This window comes from Ranitomeya imitator, chromosome 1, assembly GCF_032444005.1.
Source record: "Ranitomeya imitator isolate aRanImi1 chromosome 1, aRanImi1.pri, whole genome shotgun sequence".
Taxonomy (NCBI): domain Eukaryota; kingdom Metazoa; phylum Chordata; class Amphibia; order Anura; family Dendrobatidae; genus Ranitomeya; species Ranitomeya imitator.
In genome coordinates this window covers 542567904-542593661 of record NC_091282.1, presented here as the reverse complement: position 1 = coordinate 542593661, position 25758 = coordinate 542567904, and the positions used below count along the sequence as shown (strand labels likewise).

Sequence of the window (25758 nt, the reverse complement as noted above, 5' to 3'; positions counted from 1 at the left end):
GATGAGCAGTGCTTGGTTTTCTCCACACACATTGCTTAGAATTATCACCAAAAAGGTCTGTCTTCGTCTCATCAGACCAGATAATCCAATTTCTCATAATCTGGGAGTCCTTCAAGTGATTTTTTTAGCAAACCCTATGCAGGCTTTCATATGTCTTGCCCTGAGGAGGTGCTTCCGTCGGGCCACTCTGCCATAAAGGCCCAACTGGTAGAGGGCTGCAGTGATAGTTGACTTTGTGGAACTTTCTCCCATCTCCCTTTTGCATCTCTGGAGCTCAGCCACAGTGATCTTGGGGTTCTTCTTTACCTCTCTCTCACCAAGGCTCTTCTCTCATGATTGCTCAGTTTGGCTGGACTACCAGGTCTAAGAAAACTTCTGGTGGTCCCAATCTTCTTCCATTTAAGGATTATGGAGGCCACTGTGCTCTTATGAACCTTGAGTACTGCAGAAATTCTTTTGTAACCTTGGCCAGATCTGTGCCTTGTCACAATTCTGTCTCTGAGCTCCTTAGCCAGTTCCTTTGACCTCATGATTCTCATTTGGTCTGACATGCACTGTAAGCTATCAGGTCTTATATAGACAGGTGAGTGCCTTTCCAAATCAAACCCTATCAGTTTAATTAAACACAGCTGGACTCCAATGAAGGAGTAGAGCCATCTCAAGTAGGATCACAAGGAAATGGACAGCATGTGTCTTAAATATGAGTGTCTTAGCAAAGGGTCTGAATACTTCTGAACATGCGATATTTCAGTTTTTCTTTTATAATAAATTTGCAAAAATGTCTACATTTCTGTTTTTTTAAGTCAAAATGGGGTGCAGAGTGTACATTAATGAGAAAAAATGAACTTTTTTGACTTTATCAAATGGCTGCAATGAAACAAAGAGTGAAATTTAAAGGGGTCTGATTATTTTTCGTACCCACTGTACTTCATGTAGAACCATACCTCTAGATCCTTTGAAAAGCCGGCAATTCATCTGCAGCGTACAGTAAAATTACAGAGTGACAGGTTAGAATAGAATAGATATATGCACATAGATATACAGTATATAGATGTCAGTGACACATATATACATATGTATATATATTACATAGATAGATAGATGAAAAGTCGGCAATTCGGCAGCCACGTAGCGTAAAGTTGCTGCAGGAGCCGACAGCATAGAATAGATGGATTACATACAGTAAATACAAATAAAATAGGTAGATATAAAGATGTCAGTGACAAATACAATTAGTACAGTGTGTGTGCAGCTTGCTGTACATGTATTTAATTAATAAAAGATTGTTTTTCTGAAAAAAATAGCATGGGCTCCCACGTAATTTTCGTAACCAGCAGAGGGAAAGCCAATGGCAGATGTTTATAGCCTGGGAAGGGGGTAATACCCATGGAGCTTCCCAAACTATTAATATTAGCTCACAACTGTATACTTAGCCTTTACTGGCTATTAAAATGGGGGAAGTCTCGCAAGACATCGGCACTATCTTGACTGGAGCACTGCGACTCGTTCCTCTGTGCAGGCGCCAGATTCCCAGCCCCACAGTGTGAATACATCATAACACTGCTGGGCGGGATCTGGGGCTTCCGCTACACGCAGGCATCTGATGTAAGTTCACGGGCAGCACGCACGGCACATGCCCGAGAACTGATTGCAGGCGCCGGTGACGTCACGAGCAAGAGAGGAGGGATGATGGACGGCTGCGAGGCGGTTGAGTCAGGGGGAGAAAACATACCTCCCTGACTCAATAGAGGTATAGCGGGAAATTTATAAAAGTCAGTATTTCAGTGTTCCTAGGGATCAGAAACATAAGAACCACCTTCACAGAATGCAGCCTTACTGCTGCCGAAGGTGGCTATTTTACTTTAATAGAACCTGGGGGGGGATGACAGGTTCCCTTTAAGCACACTGACTGAAAATACGGCATCTGAACAGGCCCATGAGAAATAGAATGCTACTTACTTGACCAGTCGTAAATTTCGGTCTGATTCTTGCCACATTGGGATAGTGGAGAAGCAGCATAAGGTTTGGTAAGTGACTGGAATAGCACCATGTATATTAATCCCTGCACCTGACTAGAAAGTAGAAAAAACATGGGGCATTAAAACAGATTTTTTTAATGAGGTATATGTTACACATATCAGAGGATAACCGATACATTCAGTAAGTGTAATAATTCAGGCTGGTCATAAACTGCGTCGTAAACATGTTTGAAATATCATTTCAAAGTTAAGTCATTCGCTCTCAGAAGATCCCAGCATTATGTAAGCCGGCATAGCATTTTGTTCACCAGTACTGATGCCGGGTGTGCTGGACTAAGGAGTGCCAAATTCATCAAAAGGTGCGTGGCTCTTAATGGACTTGGTCCATCTCTAAGCTGCCATGCGGCAGTGTCAGAAATATATGCTGTAGCCACTCACGGCCTCTACCACATTCCTGGCATACATTAACTCTACTTTTATGAATTAAAATTAATTTGTTGGGCCACACCTCCACCAGCTAAGCACCACCCACTGTTCAATAAGCGGGGCAAAAATATGGACACATGTCAAACTGGTATATGACAGTTTTCCGGTGGAAACTGTTTGCTGAATAGGCCCCTTTGTGTACAGTGCTGTTTTTACCATTCTGTTGGAAGTATCCACTTGGGTACAACTTTCTTAAAGGGAACCTGTTAGCTGATTCATAAAGCCCCTATGACAGGCAGAATGAGCCAGACACTGGCTGTGACACTTTAGAGAAAACATTCAACATGACAACAGGCAACACATTGTTTCATTTGATCCTGCAGTTCTTACATCTGCTCCCTACTTTTTGCTAACCTAACAAATGCATGCTGGAAAGAAATATGGAATACAGAGAAATAAGAATGACATGGGCCATTGAAAACACAGGTCTTCTTTGTTTTTAGGCCTGATATATCCCAAGGATTTCAATAAAACCAGTATCAAAGCTGTAAGGCACAATATCTAGGCACAATTGCCTACATTCCTGCAAACTTGCTGTACGAGGGACAGTTTTGATTGGACGCCATTGAAGCGGGACTTAAAGAGGTTATCTGGGACTATTATTTTTTATTGCTAACTATCTGCCTGTTGTACCCAGCACCGATCTCTAGCGTCCCTGAGCTGTCAATCAGCATGACAAAATAAGTCACTCCCTATCTACAGAGCAGTCCAGAAGAAGAGCTGACCTCTGGACATGGAACAGCTGTATCACTGACGCCAGGTACAACAGTTGCCTCTGTTAGCTTTTAGAACCATAGTAAAAAAAGAAGAAGTCCTGGATAATCCCTTCAAATATCCTGATTTTGGCTATTTAAATATTGGAAAGTATGTGTGGCGCATTACTTTGAAGCTGGGGCAGAATGAGCGTTTAGCTTCCTGTGAATCTATAAAAAGGGAGAGAATAGAGAGAGGGACAGTCTGTCACTGTCACGTCTTCTCCTTGTCACCGTTTGCATCTAACTAGGCCATTTTCCGTCTCTACAGCTAATTGGTCAACTCCAGGAAAAATAGTTTTCTGTGAGTTTTTCTTAGTGAATAGTTAGGAATATTATATATTGGTATGACTTGTGTTCAGAGCTTATGATCAGACCAGCAGGCACCCCATTTTATGCTGCCAATCCCTCGGGTCCCTGTAAAACATGTTACAACAGTAGCAGTTGGCACATAGGCTCAGCAAGCGTGGACAATTCCACTTACCCAGATATAAAAGCCAATCCTGTCGAGCTGCCTTCACCAACTGGGTAGGAGCACTCCACAGCCAGTTCCATAGAAATTGGATAAATTGCAAACCCAAAAAATCCCAGCAAAGAACAAATAACCACCAAGAGAGGTGCTACTTTCTTCAAATTAGACACCTGAGGATGAAGCAAACACATCGACCAGATTATTACACATTCCGGACCACAAGATACGACTAACCAAAGATAGAGCTACTCTGCACAAATTTACAGAGCTCAACTACCTGTTGAGAGTGTCACGATGGTACCCACTTTCATATTTATGTTGGCAATAAAAATTGCTCTTATGAAATGAATTTCTTTGAAAAAAGTAGCTCTGCAGAAGGGCCAGTTTTATACAAAGTGGGGCCCTGGGCAAAGGTTTAGAGTGGGTCCCTAAATGCTAACACATTGCAAAATCACACACCAACAATTAGGTTGTATTTACATGCGCTGAGTTCAGGCCGTTAAATGATCGTGATCAACAATATTGAAGTCATTTGTTGCATGTTTTACAGCCTCTTTGTATCGGCTGAGGAAAAATGACGGGCACAGAACAATCACCAGTAGATCAATCTGTCCCCATACAGGATCATGTTATCAGCAGCATATCTGCAGTTTGCACCAGGTGTTGTACGGCTGGAAAACAGATTTTTGTCATGCCATAAACAACCCAATCACCCAATCAATGAGCAGAATTTTACTCATTTGTTGAGCGATTGTCAACATGTTTACACCTATGAACTCTCATCTGTGCTGATATTATTCATAAAAATGGATGCTACACACAATATGTGACACACACTGTATGTTACACACACCTATGTATATACACATAGCGCATACACACACCCACATGTATACACAGAACACATACAGTGGGGAAGATATGTATTTGATACACTACAAGTTTTCCCACCTACATACAAAGGTACATACAGAGGTGCTTGGACAGAGTGCCCATTCAAGTACCTGCATGGATAGGCATTGCTTTCAGATGAAAACTGGCATCATACTTGCCACCTTATTTGACTGCAGTGTGGCAGACTCCAGAGGGCAGTTAGACTTTTGGGCTTCACCAGATGATGGAACATCTCTGCACCATGCAAAGTAAAAACCTTCCAGGTGGGTAGACCGTTTCCTGGGAAGGGGGGGGGGGGATTTGGCTTCTTTTTTCCCAGAACCATTTGAGCATAAATGTTGCTAACTTTAAGACCCTTTGTATGGTCTTAGAGGAAGACTGGGTCTTGGCAAAAGATAGGTGAGATTTCTTTAATCTGATATGCCATCTCAGCAATTCCTAGTGGGTAATTTTTCATCTTGGAGACAATCAAAACCAGTGATATCTGGCTGCAGCCTATTCTCCTGTGCATCACAAACTAACATAACAACAGCTTGATCATTCTGAGTTGGAATAATGGTCAGCTGATAGGAATCTTTATGGGTGACGTATTGCTCTTCATGGCTTCCTCTCCTGGACTTTAGTGTTTGAATATGAGCTGAGAAGAAGTCACATGAAACAAAAGCTTTACACAGTGGGGGATCAGACACAGGAACACAAGGATGTGCTATACCTGGGCTCATTTTCTGATGATCTGCATACTTACCACAGCGAAGACTATAACCGTTAAAGCTGTCAACGCAAAACTAATTTTTACAACTTCTGTAAACTTCTTTGTCCGGTCAACATAAAGTCCACATAATAAGGCACCAATAGCCCCAAATACAATGAAAAGGGCTCCACATAAACCTGAAATAAACTGGGAAAAGGGAGACAGAATTAACCTTTCTTAGAAAATTACATATGGAGCAGAAGAATACACATAGGAACCATCAACAGCGTTTAACACATTGTTATACCGGTATACGTTTGGGCCCATCCACTAGTACTAACAGGTAGAGGGAAATATTCTGTACACTCCATGAACCACCCCAGATTGTACCTAGTTATGTCCACCACTGCTTAGTGTGATTTGTATTCTGTTTTCGCTCAATAGAATTACTGACAATCATTTTGGTTGATAAAAGTGTCTAGAATATAGACACACAGTTCATTTAAAGGTAATCGGTCATCCTTTTGGACGTACCTAAGCTATTTATGCGCAGAAGAAACAAGAAGACATGCCCGTAGATGTGCGGAATATCGCAATTGTAGGACGCAGGCGTGGGACAACCACTAGACGTTACAGGGCCTTGTGATGCTGATGGGAGGCGACAGGCACGCAAATGGAGACCGAAGGAAGAATGCATTAACATGAAGGATTAAAAGATTTCTAAAGAACAAAACTGCAAATATAAGGCACATAGGTATGACTATTTTTAGTATTCTGGCACCTGTATGCCCATATTAATTCACGACATGCGCCATACTAGTACGGCGCATGTTGTGTCTCCCCCTTTGATGTGGGCTCCGGCGGTGAGCCCACATCAAAGTCGCGACATGTCAGCTGTTTTCTACAGCTGACATGTGCGCGCAATAGCGGCGAGTGAAATCGCAATTCACCAGCCGTTATTAACCTGTTAAATGCCGCTGTCAAACGCTGAAAGCAGCATTTAATTACCGCTTCCGGCCGCGCGGCCGGAAATGAGCGCATCGCCGACCCCCATCACATGATCGGGGGTCGGCGATGCGTCAGGATAGTAACCATAGAGGTCCTTGAGACCTCTATGGTTACTGATGCGGGCTTGCTGTGAGGGCCACCCTGTGGTTGCCGCTCATAGCAAGCCTGCATTTCAGCTACATAGCAGCGATCTAATGATCGCTCCCATGTAGCAGAGGCGATCGAGTTGTGCCAGCTTCTAGCTTCCCATGGAGGCTATTGAAGCATGGCAAAAGTTTAAAAAGTTTTTAAAAATATGAAAAAAATTTAAAAAAATAAAAGTTTAAATCACCCCCCCCCCCTTTCGCCCCATCCAAAATAAAAAAAAAAAAGAAACCTACACATATTTGGTATCACCGCGTTCAGAATCGCCCGTTCTATCAGCATTAACCTGATCGCTAAACAGCGTAGCGAGAAAAAAATTAGAAATGCCAGAATTACGTTTTTTTGGTCGCCGCGACATTGCATTAAAATGCAATAACGGGCAATCAAAAAAGTATCTGCACAAAAGTGGTATCATTAAAAACGTCAGCTCGGCATGAAAAAAATAAGCCCTCACCTGACCCCAGATCACGAAAAATGGAGACGCTACGGGTATCGGAAAATGGCGCTTTTTTTTTTTAGCAAAGTTTTGAATTTTTTTCACCACTTAGATAAAAAATAACCTAGACATGTAAGGCATTTATGAACTCGTAATGACCTGGAGAATCATAATATCAGGTCAGTATTAGCATTTAGTGAACCTAGCAAAAAAGCCAAACAAAAAACAAGTAGACCCGTAGAAGCGCCCATCAGGCGCGAAACGGCCGTCGTCAGGCTTGCCGCTCTCATTGTACAGCACCCCCGGCCGTGAAGATTTTTACCGTGTGTGAATTAATTAACCTGTCTCGGATGATCGGTGAGTGCTGCCTCTTTCTTCTTCGCAATTGAACAAGTCTACATGGATGTCTGGCACAGCACCCGAGATCTGAAGATCTGACTTCCACTGCAGGTGAGCAGTTTGCACTAAGATCAATGGGCGGTGGTGCGGTCTATCTGTTTTCTCACACTATTGAAAAACAAGTGTGGGATTGCAGTTTTTTGCAATTTCACCACACTTGGAATTTTTTTCACGTTTTCTAGTACAAAAGATGGTAAAACCAATGGTGTTGTTTAAAAGTGCAACTTGTCCTGCAAAAAAACAAGCCCTCACATGACCATATTGATGGAAAAATAAAAAAGTTATGGCTCTGGGAAGGAGGGGAGCGAAAAACGAAAACGCAAAACAAAAAAGGGCTGCGGCGTGAAGGGGTTAATAGCTTAGGTACATCCAAGGAGATGACAGATTTCCTTTAATGATAGTTTTATAATTTCAAAATGGGCCTGAAAAAGAGCTAACTCGTTACCAGGGATAAAAATAACTTTCTAATAAGTGGTTTTGTGTTTAGGGAAAAAAGCATGGGAAGTCCTGGAGTAATTGTATATACAAGACAAACAACTAAACAAGCCAAACCAGGGGTGAAGAAGAAATCACTTCCTGCTTCTGCCAGGTCAAGTGGTTTAGGGTGCATTTACACTGGGTGATAATAAGGGAATTACCATTCCTAAAAATTTTAGTTTTTTGATTATAAGCCAGTCTAAAAACCTGATGAACAAGCAAAGCACTCATTCATTGGGTGAAATTATCTAAAGCTTGCATAAAATATCATCATTCTCATCAGCACATTGTCCTATAAACAAGATAAGCGCTGTCAAAAACTATTTTTTTTCTAGGCACACAGAACGACTGTATTAACAATAGTTCTAAGTACATGGAAGCAGAGTCTGCCTGTCTGAATTGGCTACATTAACTTATTCGTCACCGGGCAATTTTCAGGTTTTTTTATTTTTGTTTTTTTTACTCCCCATCTTCCAAGAGCCATAACTCTTTAATTTTTCTGTTGACATAGACAAATCAGGGCGTGTTGGCTGCAGGATGAGTTGTAATTTTGAATGACGGCATTCATTGTACCACATAGTGTACTGAAAAACAGAAAAAAATGCCAAAGCTAGAGATGCCAAAAATAAAGTGCTTCTTAGTTCTATGATAGCACATATGGGAGAAGCCCGCCAAAGTAAAATACAAAAAAATGTATTAAAAAGGAACACCTTTGGACTGCCCATTCCCCCCAAAAATAAGATTAATGCCAACTATTAGATTTCCAGTATCATGTAGGGGTCAGTGTTATAGCTGCAATACTAGAGCTGCCCATACACATAAGATAATGGTCGGCAGAAATGGCCGACATTGACCATTTAAGCCGACCATTGATTAAAAATTATACCAATCATTCATGATGGCAAAATAGATTCTGTCAGGTTGTTTTTTTTTTTTTACAGTTGTACAATAAAACTACATTTGCATGGCATTATCGTCTGCTCCATTTGGTTGTTATTCCTCTTTTTCTATACTACCTACCTGAACTGCCCATTTAAGACTAATCTTATATGGATATCAGGGTTGCCAACCTTTGAGAAATTCTAGGAAAGTCCATCAAAATTGGGCACTTTTTTGCCCTGTCTAAATTTTTTTTCAGGCATCCGTGATTTTTTAAGCTAAAGAAATCTATACAGATTATTTTGACTGTAATTATCATCATTTTACAGTGAATGCAGCTGATGTCTTAATATCAGAATTATGGGTTGTATACATGTATCATTTATCAGGATTTATCATGGTTTTCAAATCTGTCTGTAAAAATAGTGCCTGTCCTTGAGTTTTTGATGAACTGTCCAGATAAAATAAAAAGTCAAGCTGGCAACCATGGTGTATATCCAGCTTAAATTCCACTGTGCAGTGGAGAAATGTGAAAGTACTATACAAGACAGCAGGATGAATATTACAAGATGAGAGTACAGCTAAAAGCCTCAGGCAAGTAACTGAGGAAACACAGTTTTGGGCTAGCAATGAGTGACTGACTTCTCCCTCAACAGGAAAGACAAAGTTAGAATTCTCTAGCGTGTCCCAACACGGAAGGAGGAGTTAGCCCTTTAGTCTCTCAAACATGACAAAGGTAAGTGCACATAAATGGACACGCTTTCTAAAAACTACTGGTAATTGATATTTTCAGTGAATAATATTGAGGTGCCTGGTGTTAACCTGTAAAAGGTGCAACCCTACTCTGAGAGGGCAGCATAAACAGTCCAAGGCTACTTTCACACTAGCGTCGTTCGACGCACGTCACAATGCGTCGTTTTGAAGAAAAACCGCATTCTGCAAAGTTGCCCGCAGGATGCGTTTTTTCTCCATAGACTTTTATTAGCGACGCATTGCGACAGATTGCCACACGTTGCATCCGTCGTGCGATGGATGCAACATGTTTTTGCAGTCCGTCCGGGCAAAAAAACGTTGCTTGCAACGTTTTTTGTCCGTCGGGTCCGCTTTTTCCAACCGCTGCATGAGCGGCCGGAACTCCGCCCCCTCCTCCCAGGACCTTACAATGGGGCAGCGGATGCGTTGTAAAACTGCATCCGCTGCCCCCGTTGTGATTTTACTTCACAGCATGCGTCGGTACGTCGTACCGACGCTAGTGTGAAAGTAGCCTAACACGCTTCAATAAATCAGTTATGTTCTTTTGCAGAAACAACCGACAGACTGGTCATCCAGCTCCCTGCTGGTTTTTTATCTAATTTGTTTGGCGAGCCTAAGAGTAGTCATTCATTACAGCAAAATTACAGACCTACACATAAACTACACTATATAGATATAAAGAGTACATAAAATCAAAAATAACACCATTCAATAAACCCCTATTAGCAATATAATCCTACAAATACAAGGAAACAGATGACAAAAAGTTTTTGAAAAACATTTTTTTTACATTCTTTATTAAACATATAGAGTACAGTACAAATTTTAAAAGATTGGGGATACGAATACAAAATAGCTGCTTACGCAAGGGATATATACAGCTCTGGCAAAAATTAAGAAACCACTGTAAAATGCTCAGTTTGTCTGATTTTTCTCTTTATAAGTGTAGAAGAAGGGAAATGCCCCAAAATGTATATCTCTATATAGAGATGTGTTTAGTGCATGTTTTATGTATATACACATTTATATACACATTTATGCCACATGGAGCAAAGCCCCCCTTCCAGCCTGCGGTAAAACAAAGCTGCCATGAGCTAGAAAACCAAGTTTCATTTAGGACTGAGGGGATGTATCTTAGTGGACAATTGACCGTGACCGCATCCCCCACACCTGGTCACACCTCTTTTAGTTGGTCACATGTAAGGGACAAGACCAGGTGGTTCTCTCTCTCTGGTCTTGCTGGATTCCTGGGACAAGGATGAACTTACACACATGGCTGAGTATACTAGGCCTCAGGGATAGCTGAGACATAGGTGGGAGGGCTGATATTGTATGTGTGACTTGGGTAATTTAGACAGGTAATTCAGGGTGGGTTTTTTTTACTGTGTAATATTGTTATATTATTGTATACTGTAGTGAGATTACTGTATTAGAGTTGTAGTATCCGTAGATGTGTGTATATATATATATATATATATATATTTATAGTCACCAGCTTGAGTATAAATATATATGTATGTCATAGACTGCAGACTTGTGTGTGTGTGTAATAAATATCCTTTATTGTTACACTGTTTTGTCTCAGTTAGTATATAGTATAAGGAATAGATAACGTTGAGGTATTATTAAGTGGATATTAATTATTAGTAGTCAATTTTGGCGTTAATAGTTGATATCGGACTTCCTTAGAGGTGCAAGGAGAGTTCCTCCTTTCATAACTATAAATTTAGTATTTGGGGGGGAAAATCCATCCCTTTTACAATAGGTATATTTTTGAGTAAAATGTAAATTGTTCTTTTATTCTATAAACTTCTGACAACATGTCTCCAAATTTCCAAGCAATACATTTTGCATTTTTTCTGACAAAGAAAAATGGTAAAAAAAGCAAACAAAACAGTGCTTTCGGACCTCAAATAATGCAAAGAAAACAAGTTCAGAATCATTTAAGAAACAACAATACCAATGTTTTAACTCAGGAAACGTTCAAAAATCAATATTTTGTGGAATAACCATGATTTTTTTATCACAGCTTTCATGCATCTTAGCATGCTTTCACACTGTTTCTGGCTCAAAAAATTAAGCAGTTCTTAATTGTTTGATGGCTTGTGACTATCCATCATCCTATTAATTACATTCCAGAGGTTTTCAATGGGGTTCAGTTCTGGAGATTGGGCTGCCCATGACAGGGTTTTGGTGTGGTGGTCTCTTAATTTTTGCCAAAGCTGTATATCATCTCATATCATAATTTATGTATAACTCTTACTCTATTTGAAAAAAATGTACCCATATTTTCAAATAATTTAGATAAATTATAATGATAAAAGGGTCATAGAAAATATAAAGGTCATAAAAATTTTAGATGAACTGAGAGTCCTAAGGGAGAAATAGACAGGCTGGTCCAGCCTAGTTACCAATTAATAATTACTAGGATAGATACCATAGCAGTCCCAATGCATAACAGTTTGCCTTCCTGTAAAGAGTTAATATTTGCATAATCACTCTTAGCTAATTCAGTAACTCATTAGTTATTCCAGACATAGTAAAGTGCTCAATGTGAGTCAGATAACATAATTAGAGACTAGGTAATAATGCAAATGTGCAACCATATAGGTAGTAAATAAGGGGATTATTTATGTGCGCATTTCACATTAGCTTCTTCCTGGTTTTTTTTTTCCTGTGTGAGGAATAGGTGAATGTGTAGTCTTCTTATACCATGTTTTCTCAGTGGTGTTAGCGGCATAATTGCGGCGCTTATGTCAACAAGAACCGTCTGAGATAACTAATCAGACTGTATAAACGATTGGTGGTTATGGAACAAGGATTACTGCAGGTTGTAGGCTTGTCAAAAGAAGTAGGTCTTCACCTTCAGGTTTCCTTTTGAAGGTTTCCACAGGAGGCGAGAGTCTGAAATGTTGGGGTAGAGAGTTCCAGAGTAGGGGGATTGTGGGAAGAGGAGATAAGAGAGGGAGATCTTGTGAGGATCGGAGGTTGTGTGCAGTTAAGTACCGGGAGACTAGGGGTACCGTCACACTATACGATTTACCAACGATCACGACCAGCGATACGACCTGGCCGTGATCATTGGTAAGTCGTAGTGTGGTCGCTGGAGAGATGTCACACAGACAGCTCTCCAGCGACCAACGATGCCGAGGTCCCCGGGTAACCAGGGTAAACATCGGGTTACTAAGCGCAGGGCCGCGCTTAGTAACCCGATGTTTACCCTGGTTACCAGCGTAAAAAAAAAAACAGTACATACTTACATTCCGGTGTCTGTCCCTTGCCGTCTGCTTCCCGCACTCACTGACGTCACCGCTGTGCTCTGCTTTCACTTTACGGCCGGCAGTCAGTGAGTGCGTGAAGCAGACGGCAAGGGACCTGACCGACACCGGAATGTAAGTATGTACTGTTTGTTTTTTTTTACATTTACGCTGGTAACCAGGGTAAACATCGGGTTACTAGGCGCGGCCCTGCGCTTAGTAACCCGATGTTTACCCTGGTTACAAGCGAACGCATCGCTAGATCGGTGTCACACACACCGATCTAGCGATGACAGCGGGAGATCCAGCGACGAAAGAATGTTCCAAACGATCTGCTACGACGTACGATTCTCAGCAGGATCCCTGATCGCTGCTGCGTGTCAGACACAGCGATATCGTATGGATATCGCTGGAACGTCACGAATCGTACCGTCGTAGCGACAAAAGTGCCACTGTGTGACGGTACCCTAGGTCACAGATGTATGGAGGAGACAGGTTGTGGATGGCTCTGTATGCCATGATTAAGGTTTTGAACTGGAGTCTCTGGGCAATAGGGAGCCAGTGAAGGGATTGACAAAGAGACCGGGGAATAGTGGGAGAACAGGTGGACTAGTCGAGTATGAGAGCTGAGGATAGATTGGAGGGGTGCGAGAGTGTTAGCAGGAGGTTGCAGTAGTCAAGGCAGGAGATGATGAGGGAATGAGTCCAGGGTTACCCCAAGGCAGCAAGCTTGTGAGACTGGTGAGAGAGAGCAGCCATTTACTATAATGGATAGATCCGGAGGTGTATGGGGCCCTTGCAGGGCGACTAATACTGAGAGCAATCTGACCTGTTTCTCAGAGCCTGAGACTCTGTGGGGCCCATGGCCAGATTGCTCTCATCATACACGATGGGCAGGGAGCGATCCCTGCAGCTCTGCTGCCTACAAGAGAAATTGGCAGCATAGCTGAGCTTCAGGGATCTGTCCTCTACATCATGCCCGATGCTTTATGTCTGACACAGGCGCAACTGAATGATGTCAGCAAGCAGCAGCGCCTGCCTGTGTGAGAGAGAAAGTTGCCAGTGATGATGATGCTGCAGGGGAACAGACGGAAAGGTGAGTGGTGGTGCTTTTTTTAAAAAACCATACATAGAGGACAATGATGGAGATGGGGGAGAAGGCAATGATGGAGATGGGGGAGAAGGCAATGATGGAGGTGGGGAGAGGGCAATGATGGTGGTGGGGGAGAAGGTTATGATGGATGTGGGGGAGAGGGCAACGATGTGGGTGGGGGAGGGCAATCATGGAGATGGGGAGAGGGCAATGATGGAGGTGGGGGAGAGGGCAATGATGGAGGTGGGGGAGAACAATGATGTTGGTTGGGGAGAAGGCAATGATGGAAGTGGGGGGAGAAGGCAATGATGGAAGTGGAGGAGATGGCAATGATGCAGGTGGCTAGGACAATGACGGAGGTTGGGGGAGGACAATGATGGAGATGGGGACCACAATGATGGAGGAGGGGGACAGGACAATGAGGGGGATGGTGGAGATGACAATGGTGGAGGTGGGGGAGAGGACAATGATGGAGGTGGAAAAGAGCAATGAGGGGGTAGGGGATTGGGATGGGGACATATAATGAACTTATGAACAGGGGGAAGGGGAGGAGGATGTTATATAAGGATGTAAAATGAATTAGGTGTGGAGGAGGGTGCTAAGCCCCTGATATGAATTGTGAGATGGGGAGGACTCTATCAGGGACTTAAAATTTATTGGGGAGTGGGAATGTAGGGGGTAAAGTGCATAGGACACTTTATATTGAATTGATATGTGGGAGAAGATGCTGTCAGGGACCTATAATGAATTGGTAAGTGGCAGAGGATGCTCAGTACCAGATAATGTCTTTTCCCACCCCCAAATTTATTATGATGCTATCAAGTACTTATAATGGATTGAGGGCACAGGACAGGGACTAAGGCTATATGAACACATTCAGGATTTGCAGAAGAAAATTCTGCTGCATGTTCTAATGTGTTGGCAAGAAAAAAGCTGTGTAAAATACTTTTTTGCTACAATTTTTGCATACTTTTTTTTTTGCATATTTTCCCCACTCATTAACATGGGTTAAATATGCTGCAAGAATTCAAATGATGTAGATTTTAATCTGCTGCAAATCTGCAAAGAAAAAAATAAGCAATGTGTGCATGAGACTTCAGTGATCTCATTCACTTTGCTTGTACTGTAAAACCTTCCATATTTTCCTTGTGCACACAACCTTATAGTTAATTGGGGAGAGTAAAAGACTGAATAATTTATATTATTGGGTGGCAGAGATTATAGTTACTGAGGAGCACAGTGCTGCTTATCACTTTATATTTTAATGGTGCGTGGCTAATAGTATATTAATGGTGGCGTACATACAGTATCTGTATTCAGGGGGAAACACATGTATGCATACAATATATGTGACCTTGTTATATTCAGGGCTGTGACGATCTTCGTGACAAGAAAAGTCGTGGCAGGGGGATGTCGACATGAAGGTCTGACCAGATGGAGAAGAAACAGCAGAAATTGACTCTAATCAGATGAGATGTCAGCGGTAAATTCCTGTATGTAAATATTATTCTGTATCTGCACTGTGTGACTTGGAGTTACCGTATTTTTCGGACTACAAGACGCACTTTTTTCCCCAAAAATGTTAGGGGAAAATGGGGGTGCGTCTTGTAGTCGCAATATACTTACAAATCATGCGGCAGCGGCGGCGGTCCCGATGCAGCCTCCCTTCCCATGCTGGTGCGGCTGTGGCTGTGCTGCGGGCAGGGGCTGTGCTGCGGGGCTGTGGCAGCAACTCTCTGGGCTCAGTGGGGGCTCCGACGGCATTTCGAAAAAGCCCGGAGGTCCCCCGCTCATCCATTAATGGCATGTTGCGGTGGCCTCCGAGAACATGGGCGCAGGGAAAATGGCCGCCGGGCCGGCGCACGCTCAGATTCAAATCTCGTCAACGAGATCTCGTCTCCTGAGATCTCGGGGCGAGATCTCGGCAACAAGATCTGAAACTGAGCGTGCGCCAGCCGGCGGCCATTTTCCTGGCGCCCATGTTCTCGGAGGCCACCGCAACATGGCCATGCCATTAATGGATGAGCGGGGGGCCACCGGGCTTTGACGAAATGCCGTCGGAGCCCTCACTGAGCCCAGAGAGCTGCTGCCACAGCCCCACAGCACAGCCCCTGCCCCGCAGCACAGCCCCTGCCCCGCAGCACAGCCCCTGACCCGGAGCCAAGCCACTGTTCTGGAGCACAGCCCCTGTCCTGGAGCACAGCCACTATTCCAGACCACAGCCCCTGCCCCAGAGCACAGCCACTGTTCTGGAGCGGAGCACAGCCCCTGCCCCGGAGCACAGCCACTACCCCGAAGCACAGAGCCTCCACCCCTGCCCAAGCACAGAGCACCAGCCTGGGATGGGATTTCCTGGAGGCCAACGCACCAGCCTGGACCACCGAAAGACACCTGTGACCACTTCTCCACCTGTGCCGATCCCTTCACTGGTAAGCTGAATTCGGACTGTAAGACGTACCGCCATTTGAAACATTTTTTTTTTTCCCCTATTTTTATTCTGAAAATTTGGGGTGCGTCTTATGGTCCGGTGCGTCTTATAGTCCGAAAAATAAGGTATAATGTTATCTGTAAAATCCCTCAGGCTGCATTTTTATCGGACAGCACTCATACTCGTAGAGTTTTATAGGTCCATTCACACATAAATTAAAATCACGGCTCTGAGAATGAGATCCGTGATGCTCAGAGAATGTCCTTCTCTGTTTCGATTTTAAGGATCAGAATAGGACATGCTCAATGCATCTGTAAAAGCGAGTAGCACACTGACATTGCACACGGACACAGAAATGAAGCCTTATATATGTTCCCTGAAGAAGGTAATCGCCGAAACATGCGTCGGGGGGGACAGGAGTGGCGTGCATGTGTGCTTTGACTTCCCACTCTGGTATGTATACAGCCTACTTGTATTTTTAAAAATATGTTACAAGGATCCATGGCACTAGTCCATTATTAGTATAAGCATGTGTGATTTATTTACATCTAGAACTCTGCATGTTGAATATGGGTTTTTGAAAAGATATACGTACCGTATATACTCGAGTATAAGCCGACCCAAGTATAAGCAGACCCCCCTAATTTTGCCACAAAAAACTGGGAAAACGTATTGACTCGAGTATAAGCCTAGGGTGGAAAATGCAGCAGCTACTGGTGAATTTCAAAAATAAAAATAGATGCTCCATACCGTTCATTATGGCCCCATAGATGCTCCATATAAAGCTGTGACACATATAATGCTCTGCACCGTTCATTATGGCCCCATAGATGCTCCACATAAAGCTGTGCCATATATAATGCTCTGCACCGTTCATTATGGTCCCATAGATGCTCCACATAAAGCTGTGCCATATATAATGCTCTGCACCGTTCAGTATGGCCCCGTAGATGCTCCACATAAAGCTGTGCTTTGTATATATAATGCTCTGCACCGTTCAGTATGGCCCCATAGAAGCTCCATAGAAAGCTGTGCCATATATAATGCTCTGCACCGTTGATTATTGCCCCATAGATGCTCCATATAAAGCTGTGCCATATAAAATGCTCTGCACCGTTCATTATGGCCCCATAGATGCTCCATATAAAGCTATGCCATATATAATGCTCTGCACCGTTCATTATGGCCCCATAGATGCTCCACATAAAGCTGTGCCATATATAATGCTCTGCACCGTTCATTATGGTCCCATAAATGCTCCATATAAAGCTGTGCCATATATAAAGCTCTGCACCGTTCATTATGGCCCTATAGATGCTCCACATAAAGCTGTGCCATATATAATGCTCTGCACCGTTCAGTATGGCCCTGTAGATGCTCCACATAAAGTTGTGCTTTGTATATATAATGCTCTGCACCGTTCAGTATGGCCCCATAGATGCTCCATATAAAGCTGTGCCATATATAATGCTCTGCACCGTTCATTATGGCCCCATAGATACTCCATATAAAGCTGTGCCATATATAATGCTCTGCACTGTTCAGTATGGCCCCATAGATGCGCCATAGAAAGCTGTGCCATATATAATGCTCTGCACCGTTGATTATTGCCCCATAGATGCTCCATATAAAGCTGTGCCATATAAAATGCTCTGCACCGTTCAGTATGGCCCCATAGATGCTCCATAGAAAGCTGTGCCATATATAATGCTCTGCACCATTGATTATTGCCCCATAGATGCTCCATAGAAAGCTGTGCCATATAAAATGCTCTGCACCATTCAGTATGGCCCCATAGATGCTCCACATAAAGCTGTGCCATATATAATGCTCTGCACCGTTGATTATTGCCCCATAGATGCTCCATATAAATCTGTGCAATATATAATGCTGCTACTGCTGCAATAAAAAAAAAAATCACATACTCACCTCTCTTGCTTGCAGCTCCTCAGCATCCCGTCTCGGCGTCTCTCCGCACTGACTGTTCAGGCAGAGGGCGGCGCGCACACTAGTACGTCATCGCGCCCTCTGACCTGCACAGTCACTGCAAGAGGACGCAGAAGACAGAGCGGCGCCCGGCGGGTGGAACGCGCACAGGTAAATATCACATACTTACCTGCTCCCGGCGTCCCTGCCTCCTTATCCCGGACAGCTGGTCTCCGGGTGCCGCAGCCTCTTCCTCTGTCAGCGGTCACCGTTACCGCTCATTAGAGGAATGAATATGCGGCTCCGCCCCTATGGGAGTGGAATCCATATTCATAACTTTAATGAGTGGTCCCACGTGACCGCTGAACAGGGGAAGAGCTGCGGCACCGAAGACTGTGGGACGGGCAGGGGGAGTGCCAGGAGCGCCGAGACTAGGTGAGTATGCGACAGTCCTCTCTCCCCCTCATTATAAATAGTGTACTCACTTATTTTGTATAGCACAGTCCCTTAGTATATAGTGTACTCACTTATTATGTATAGTGCTGTACTTAGTTACATAGTTTCCTTTTTTATTATGTATAACACTGTCCCTTATTATGTACCATCCTCTCTACAGTAGTTATATATGGTGCCATCCTTGAGTGTATAGCTTTCTCTGCTGTTATGTACAGTGCAATCCCATTATACATAGTATTAAGTCTTGATATTTATAGTTGTACATAGTTATGTGTAATTGGTCAAAGAGGGAAAAGAAAGAGAAGTGGGAGGACAGTTCAAGATGGATGTGTTGTTCCAGTAGTTTTGAGGCATAGAGGAGAAATGATAGCTAGACGGAAAGGAATGGTCAAGGGAGGGCTTTTTAAGGATGGGTGTGATTGAGGCATGTTTGAAGCATGAGGGGAAAACACCAGTTGTTAGTGTTAAATCTTATGAATTAAAAAATTTTTATGACAACCTTCAAAATATATTGTTTTAAAAAATCTTCTAAAGAGCCAATTCACCTAGCAATTCATGCTAATATCTGGAATTAAAGTGGTCGAAAAGTGCAAAATATTTGGGACTTTTATCATTTTTATGCGAGTCCTGGCAAGTTCCACCAATTTTTTGAAAAGTGGACGATCACACCTGACAAACTCATTTTAATCTAAAGGGAACCTATGGTTTTGTAGCCTGATTGCATGATAGCGCTTGCATTTCAGAGAACATATATTTTGAAGATTGAGCCAGGGACCATACTTGAAGACCAGACTAGTCCAGGTTTTCCCTTTGCCGGCTCGTCCCAGCACTGCTACTGGTGATTGACAAGTACAGGTGCTTCTCACAAAATTATGTCATCAAAAAGTTAAATTCAGTTCTTCAATACAAATAGAGAAACAGAGTGATCTATTTCAAGTGTTTATTTCTGTTAATGTTGATGATTATGGCTTACAGCCAATGAAAACCCAAAAGTCATTATCTCAGTAAATTAGAACAATTAACAAAAAACACCTACAAAGACTTCCTAAGCATTTAAAAAGTTCCCTTAGTCTGTTTCAGTAGGCTCCACAATCATGGGGAAGACTGTTGACTTGACAGACGTCCAGAAGGCAGTCATTGACACACTCCACAAGGAGGGGAAGCCACAAAAGGTCATTGCTAAAGAAGCTGGCTCTTCACAGAGTGCTGTATCCAAGCATAATAATAGAAAGTTGAGTATAGGTAAAAAGTGTGGTAGAAAAAGGTGCACAAGCAACTGGGATAACCGCAGACATGAAAGGATTGTTAAGAAAATGCGATTCAAAAATTTGGGGGAGATTCACAAGGAGTGGACTGCTGCTGGACTCATTGCTTCAAGAGCCACCACACAGAGATGTATCCAGGATATGGGCTACAAGTGTCGCATTCCTTGTGCCAAGCCATTCATGGCCAATAGACAACATCAGAAGCGTCTTTCCTGGGCCAAGGAGAAAAAGAACTGGACTGGTGCTCAGTGGACTAAGGTGTTATTTTCAGATGAAAGAAAGTAAATTTTGCGTTTCATTTGGAAATCAAGGTCCCAGAGTCTGGAGGAAGAGTGGAGAGGCCACAATCCAAGCTGCTTTAGGTGTAGTGTGAAGTTTCCACAATCATTGATGGTTTGGGGCGCCATGCCATCTGCTGGTGTAGGTCCACTGTGTTTTATCAAGATCAAAGTCAGTGCAGCCGTCTACCAGGAAATTTTAGAGCACTTCATGCTTCCCTCTGGTGACATGCTTTTTTGATATGGAAATGTCATTCTCCAGCAGGACTTGGCACGTGTCCACACTGCCAAAAGTGCCAATACCTTGTTTAAAAACAACAGTATCACTGTGCTTGAATGGCCAGCAAACTACGAGGTATTGTTGAGAGGAAGATGAGAGACACCAGACCGAATAATGCAGATGAGCTGTAGGCTGCTATCAAAGCAATCTGGGTTTCCATAACACCTCAGCAGTGCCACAGGATGATCGCCTCCATGCCACGCCACAATGATGCAGTAATTGATGAAAAAGGATTCCTGACCAAGTATTCAGTGTATTTACTGAACACACATTTCAGTAGACCAACATTTCGGATTTTTCAAGCTGGTGTTATAAAGTATTCTAACTTTTGGGTTTTCATTGGCTGTAAGCAATAATCATCAACATTAACAGAAATAAATACATGAAATAGATCACTCTGTTTGTAATGACTCTATATAATATATGAGTTTCACATTTTGTATTGAAGAACTGAAATAAATATTCTAACTTTGTGAGAAGCACCTGTATTTCCCTTATGTATGGAGCAGCATTGAGAGAAGCTGGCTTTAGCTGTAGACTCTGGCAATGGTCCCAGACTGGATCTTCAATATATACTTACTCTGAAACACCGAAACATTTCAGAGAATAACATACCTGGCTACAATAGGGCAGCCAGTCTGCGATTCATGGTTTAGGCAGCATGAATTGCCTGACATGTTCCCATTAAGCCACAAAAGTGGGGTAAATTAAGACAAAAAAGTACTCCATTCACTGACTGGCCTACATTTTTAGAGGTGACACACAGCAGATGAAACATGGGTTACATTAATTAAGAGTCACACATGTTACTGAATTTGATGCATCTTACTGCAGCACACAGTTCATAAAGACAAAACGCCAGTCTTAATGAATCAGGGCCAAAGTACATGTATGAATTGTTTAAATGTGACAAATATTTTATTACAGGTGATATTATGCAGGGGTTATTGACTTTTCATACTATTCTACATCTGAGATTAAATTTAAAGCACCACTCCAGCGTTTGTTGTTTTTTCAGCGCTGGAGTGGTGCTTCCATACTAAGGTTCCCGACTGTAGTCTTATACATACCTGCTGCCGCTGTCTTCACCTTTTCTAAGCGTCATTCCAGTTAAGTGTTGTCATCTTCTGACTGCAACTTCTCACTGGCCAGAAGTAACGATCATAAGCTCTCAATGCAAGTCTAGGAGAGCTAGAAGGAGGCTTTCATAGACTTATATTGTAAAGTGACCTCTGGCTCACCCAGTAACCACACTGTTGGAGACTGACAAGACTGGCGAGGATTACTGAATATTAGAAGCACCACTTCAGCTGTAAAATAAAAAAATGCTGGAGTGGTGCTTTAAGAATAGGAAAATAAATGTTAGACTTACATTTGAATAGCCATTGAAGCATAGTATCTGTTCCAGGAATGCAGAGAAGGCAGTGAAAATGCCAAGACCACTTCCAAAGCAAATCATTAGTATAATGTAAGCTTTATTTTTTATGAGCTGTAAGAGATAAGGAGACAATTGCAAATCTAAAATTTACTGTTCATGTGCATTCATTTGCCCTTTCTTGTACCTTTTTTAACGATTTTGTGCAACATTATAAAATATGGCTTCAATGTGACAGGGTTAAATGTGTTTCCAAGTGCAGTGATTTAACTATGTATTATTCTTGTAGTTGTGAAAAACTTCGATAAAAACCATATTAGCAGATTTGATATTAGTGTGCTAAAGTGAATTAGAACACTCTGGATCATGTTCGCTAGTCTGGCTCTCAGCTAAAGAAGAGGTCCAATCTAGGTAATGGCCTGCCATTGGCTGACATGAAATTCTGCTTGACGCTAGTGAAAATATACAGCCGTATGCATCTCCTCTCACTGACTGCCAGGCCGACTTCTGGATAAAAATGGGTTGTATTCATGACACAAGCTTATGGTAAGTAAAGCTGGCCATGCACATGAGATGGGTGTCGGAGAAATGTTTGTTCCCTTCAATTTCCAATCCCCTTACAAATGAGCACTCAGTACAGACAAGTGCTCACTTATTTTTAAACCAGGAGAGAGAAGAATGCTGCTTCCACTGGTAGCATCTTATCTCTCTTTATTATCATTTATTATTATAGCACCATTTATTCCATGGTGCTTTACATGTGAGGAGGGGTGTACATAGGAGAGAGGTCCCCCCTTAATGATGGATCTATGTATCGTGGATTTCATGGAGCAGGTCGGAGTGTGTGGAGCAGACTCAGGTGCTGAGCCCGCTTCGAACGCGGCATAAGCTAGCATCTGTGTCTAACAAGTACCTTATATTATTTGCATATACTATTATTATTTTACTTATTGCAGGGCATTTGCTTATTTTATGTTGTTAATGGCCACAGTGGGAATGTACACCCACACATTGCACTTATTCCAGCATGTGAACCGGCTCATTTCATTAGTTTTTCGGTTGCGTCTAACAGCTGCAAAGTTGACTTCTGAAAGTGGCTATTAAACATTTAAAATGAACACATGCTGGTGCTTGCATGGATTGGTTTCCATCAGCTTCCTATGACGTGACCGAAGTGCATCAATGAGTTTATATGGTAGCCGAGAGCCTTTAGAAGGCACCTATCTCTATCATCTTGGTCCTTCCCGCCATACGCTGACCTTTAAAGAAAACCTAAAAAACTAATAAATAAGAGTAAAAAATGGATAGTTTTTCAAAAAATATAATCTATAAAAACATTCAAATCATCCACTTTTTCCCCATTAAGAATAAAAGCAATTTAAAAAAGAAAAAAAAATAGACATATCTGGCATCGCCGCATTTGTAAAAGTTGGATCTGTGAAAATATAGAATTGAATTCCCTGTACAGTAAATACTGCAAGGAGAAATAAATTAAAAGGCGAGAATGACAAAGCTAGGAGTGAAGCGGGTCTCTTATATGCCACTGTGCATATTTATATTTCTTTAGCTTTGACATCTTTCTCCATTCCTGTTTATTTTCTGCTTTTACTTACTATGTGTTTAACCATAGTGACCATTTTTTCTATTGAAGTATCTGTTTTCAATATTGTTGACTATATATGCATGTTTCATGTCCTTTATTTTATCCTTTTTTTCTACCTACTTGTGAGTGGATAATGTCAATGCTCATCGGTCTGTAGTATTTTAATGTCTTAACATTGTATGTACAATTTTAATTAGTACTAGCTGAAGAGCCCGGCGTTGCCTGGGCATAGTAAATATCTGTGGTTAGTTATAGCACGTCACTTCTCTTATTTTCCCATCACGCCTCTCATTTTCCCAATCACATCTTTAATTTTCCCCCTCACATCTCTCATTTTCTCCCTCACTCCTCTCATTTTCTCCCTCACTCCTCTCATTCCCGCCTAACACTTGTCATTTCAACCTCACATCTGTCATTTTCCGATCACTACACTATTTTCCCTCACTCCTCTCATTTTGCACTCACACCTTTTCATTTTCACCTCACACCTCTCATTTTCACCTCAGTATATACAGTTAGGGCCAGAAATATTTGGACAGTGACACAAGTTTTGTTATTTTAGCTGTTTACAAAAACATGTTCAGAAATACAATTATATATATAATATGGGCTGAAAGTGCACACTCCCAGCTGCAATATGATAGTTTCCACATCCAAATCGGAGAAAGGGTTTAGGAATCATAGCTCTGTAATGCATAGCGTCCTCTTTTTCAAGGGACCAAAAGTAATTGGACAATGGACTCTAAGGGCTGCAATTAACTCTGAAGGCGTCTCCCTCGTTAACCTGTAATCAATGAAGTAGTTAAAAGGTCAGGGGTGGATTCCAGGTGTGTGGTTTTGCATTTGGAAGCTGTTGCTGTGAGCAGACAACATGCGGTCAAAGGAACTCTCAATTGAGGTGAAGCAGAACATCCTGAGGCTGAAAAAAAAGAAAAAATCCATCAGAGAGATAGCAGACATGCTTGGAGTAGCAAAATCAACAGTTGGGTACATTCTGAGAAAAAAGGAATTGACTGGTGAGCTTGGGAACTCAAAAAGGCCTGGGCGTCCACGGATGACAACAGTGGTGGATGATCACCGCATACTTAATTTGGTGAAGAAGAACCCGTTCACAACATCAACTGAAGTCCAGAACATTCTCAGTGAAGTAGGTGTATCTGTCTCTAACTCAACAGTAAAGAGAAGACTCCATGACAGTAAATACAAAGGGTTCACATCTAGATGCAAACCATTCATCAATACCAAAAATAGACAGGCCAGAGTTAAATGTGCAGAAAAACACCTCAAGAAGCCAGCTCAGATCTGGAAAAGTATTCTATGGACAGATGAGACAAAGATCAACCTGTACCAGAATGATGGGAAGAAAAAAGTTTGGAGAAGAAAGGGAACGGCACATGATCCAAGGCACACCACATCCTCTGTAAAACATGGTGGAGGCAACGTGATGGCATGGGCATGCATGGCTTTCAATGGCACTGGGTCACTTGTGTTTATTGATGACATAAGAGCAGACAAGAGTAGCCGGATGAATTCTGAAGTGTACCGGGATATACTTTCAGCCCAGATTCAGCCAAATGCTGCAAAGTTGATTGGACGGCGCTTCATAGTACAGATGGACAATGACCCCAAGCATACAGCCAAAGCTACCCAGGAGTTCATGAGTGCCAAAAAGTGGAACATTCTGCAATGGCCAAGTCAATCTCCAGATCTAAACCCAATTGAGCATGCATTTCACTTGCTCCAATCCAGACTTAAGACGGAAAGACCCACAAACAAGCAAGACCTGAAGGCTGCGGCTGTAAAGGCCTGGCAAAGCATTAAGAAGGAGGAAACCCAGCGTTTGGTGATGTCCATGGGTTCCAGACTTAAGGCAGTGATTGCCTCCAAAGGATTTGCAACAAAATATTGAAAATAAAAATATTTTGTTTGGGTTATGTTTATTTGTCCAATTACTTTTGACCTCCTAAAATGTGGAGTGTTTGTAAAGAAATGTGTACAATTCCTACATTTTCTATCAGATATTTTTGTTCAACCCTTCAAATTAAATGTTACAATCTGCACTTGAATTCTGTTGTAGAGGTTTAATTTCAAATCCAATGTGGTGGCATGCAGAGCCCAACTCGCGAAAATTGTGTCACTGTCCAAATATTTCTGGCCCTAACTGTACATGTTTGTCATCTCCCTTATATATAGTATACACCTGTATGTCATCTCCTGTCTATATAGTATATACCTGTATGTCATCTCCCCTGTATATAGTATATACCTGCTGTGTGTCATCTCCCCTGTATATAGTATATACCTGTATGTCATCTCCTCCTATATATAGTATATACCTGTATGTCATCTCCTCCTATATATAGTATATACCTGTATGTCATCTCCTCCTATATATAGTATATACCTGTATGTCATCTCCTTCTATAT

At 42.2% G+C, this 25758-nt stretch overlaps 1 protein-coding gene across 2 annotated transcripts in view; it reads right to left on the bottom strand.

The window, feature by feature from the left end:
• Positions 1–25758, bottom strand: part of SLC49A3 (solute carrier family 49 member 3) — a 99331-nt gene that overhangs the window by 11747 nt on the left and 61826 nt on the right. Inside the window, exons 6-9 of one of the 2 annotated variants that reach the window (XM_069767665.1) lie at positions 21726–21842; positions 5329–5481; positions 3702–3859; positions 1960–2072 (exon numbers count right to left, since the gene is read on the bottom strand). In XM_069767665.1, coding sequence (XP_069623766.1) covers positions 1960–2072; positions 3702–3859; positions 5329–5481; positions 21726–21842 — 541 coding nt within the window. The remainder of the gene's footprint in view (positions 1–1959; positions 2073–3701; positions 3860–5328; positions 5482–21725; positions 21843–25758) is intronic. The other variant, XM_069767666.1, reaches the window with a different exon arrangement.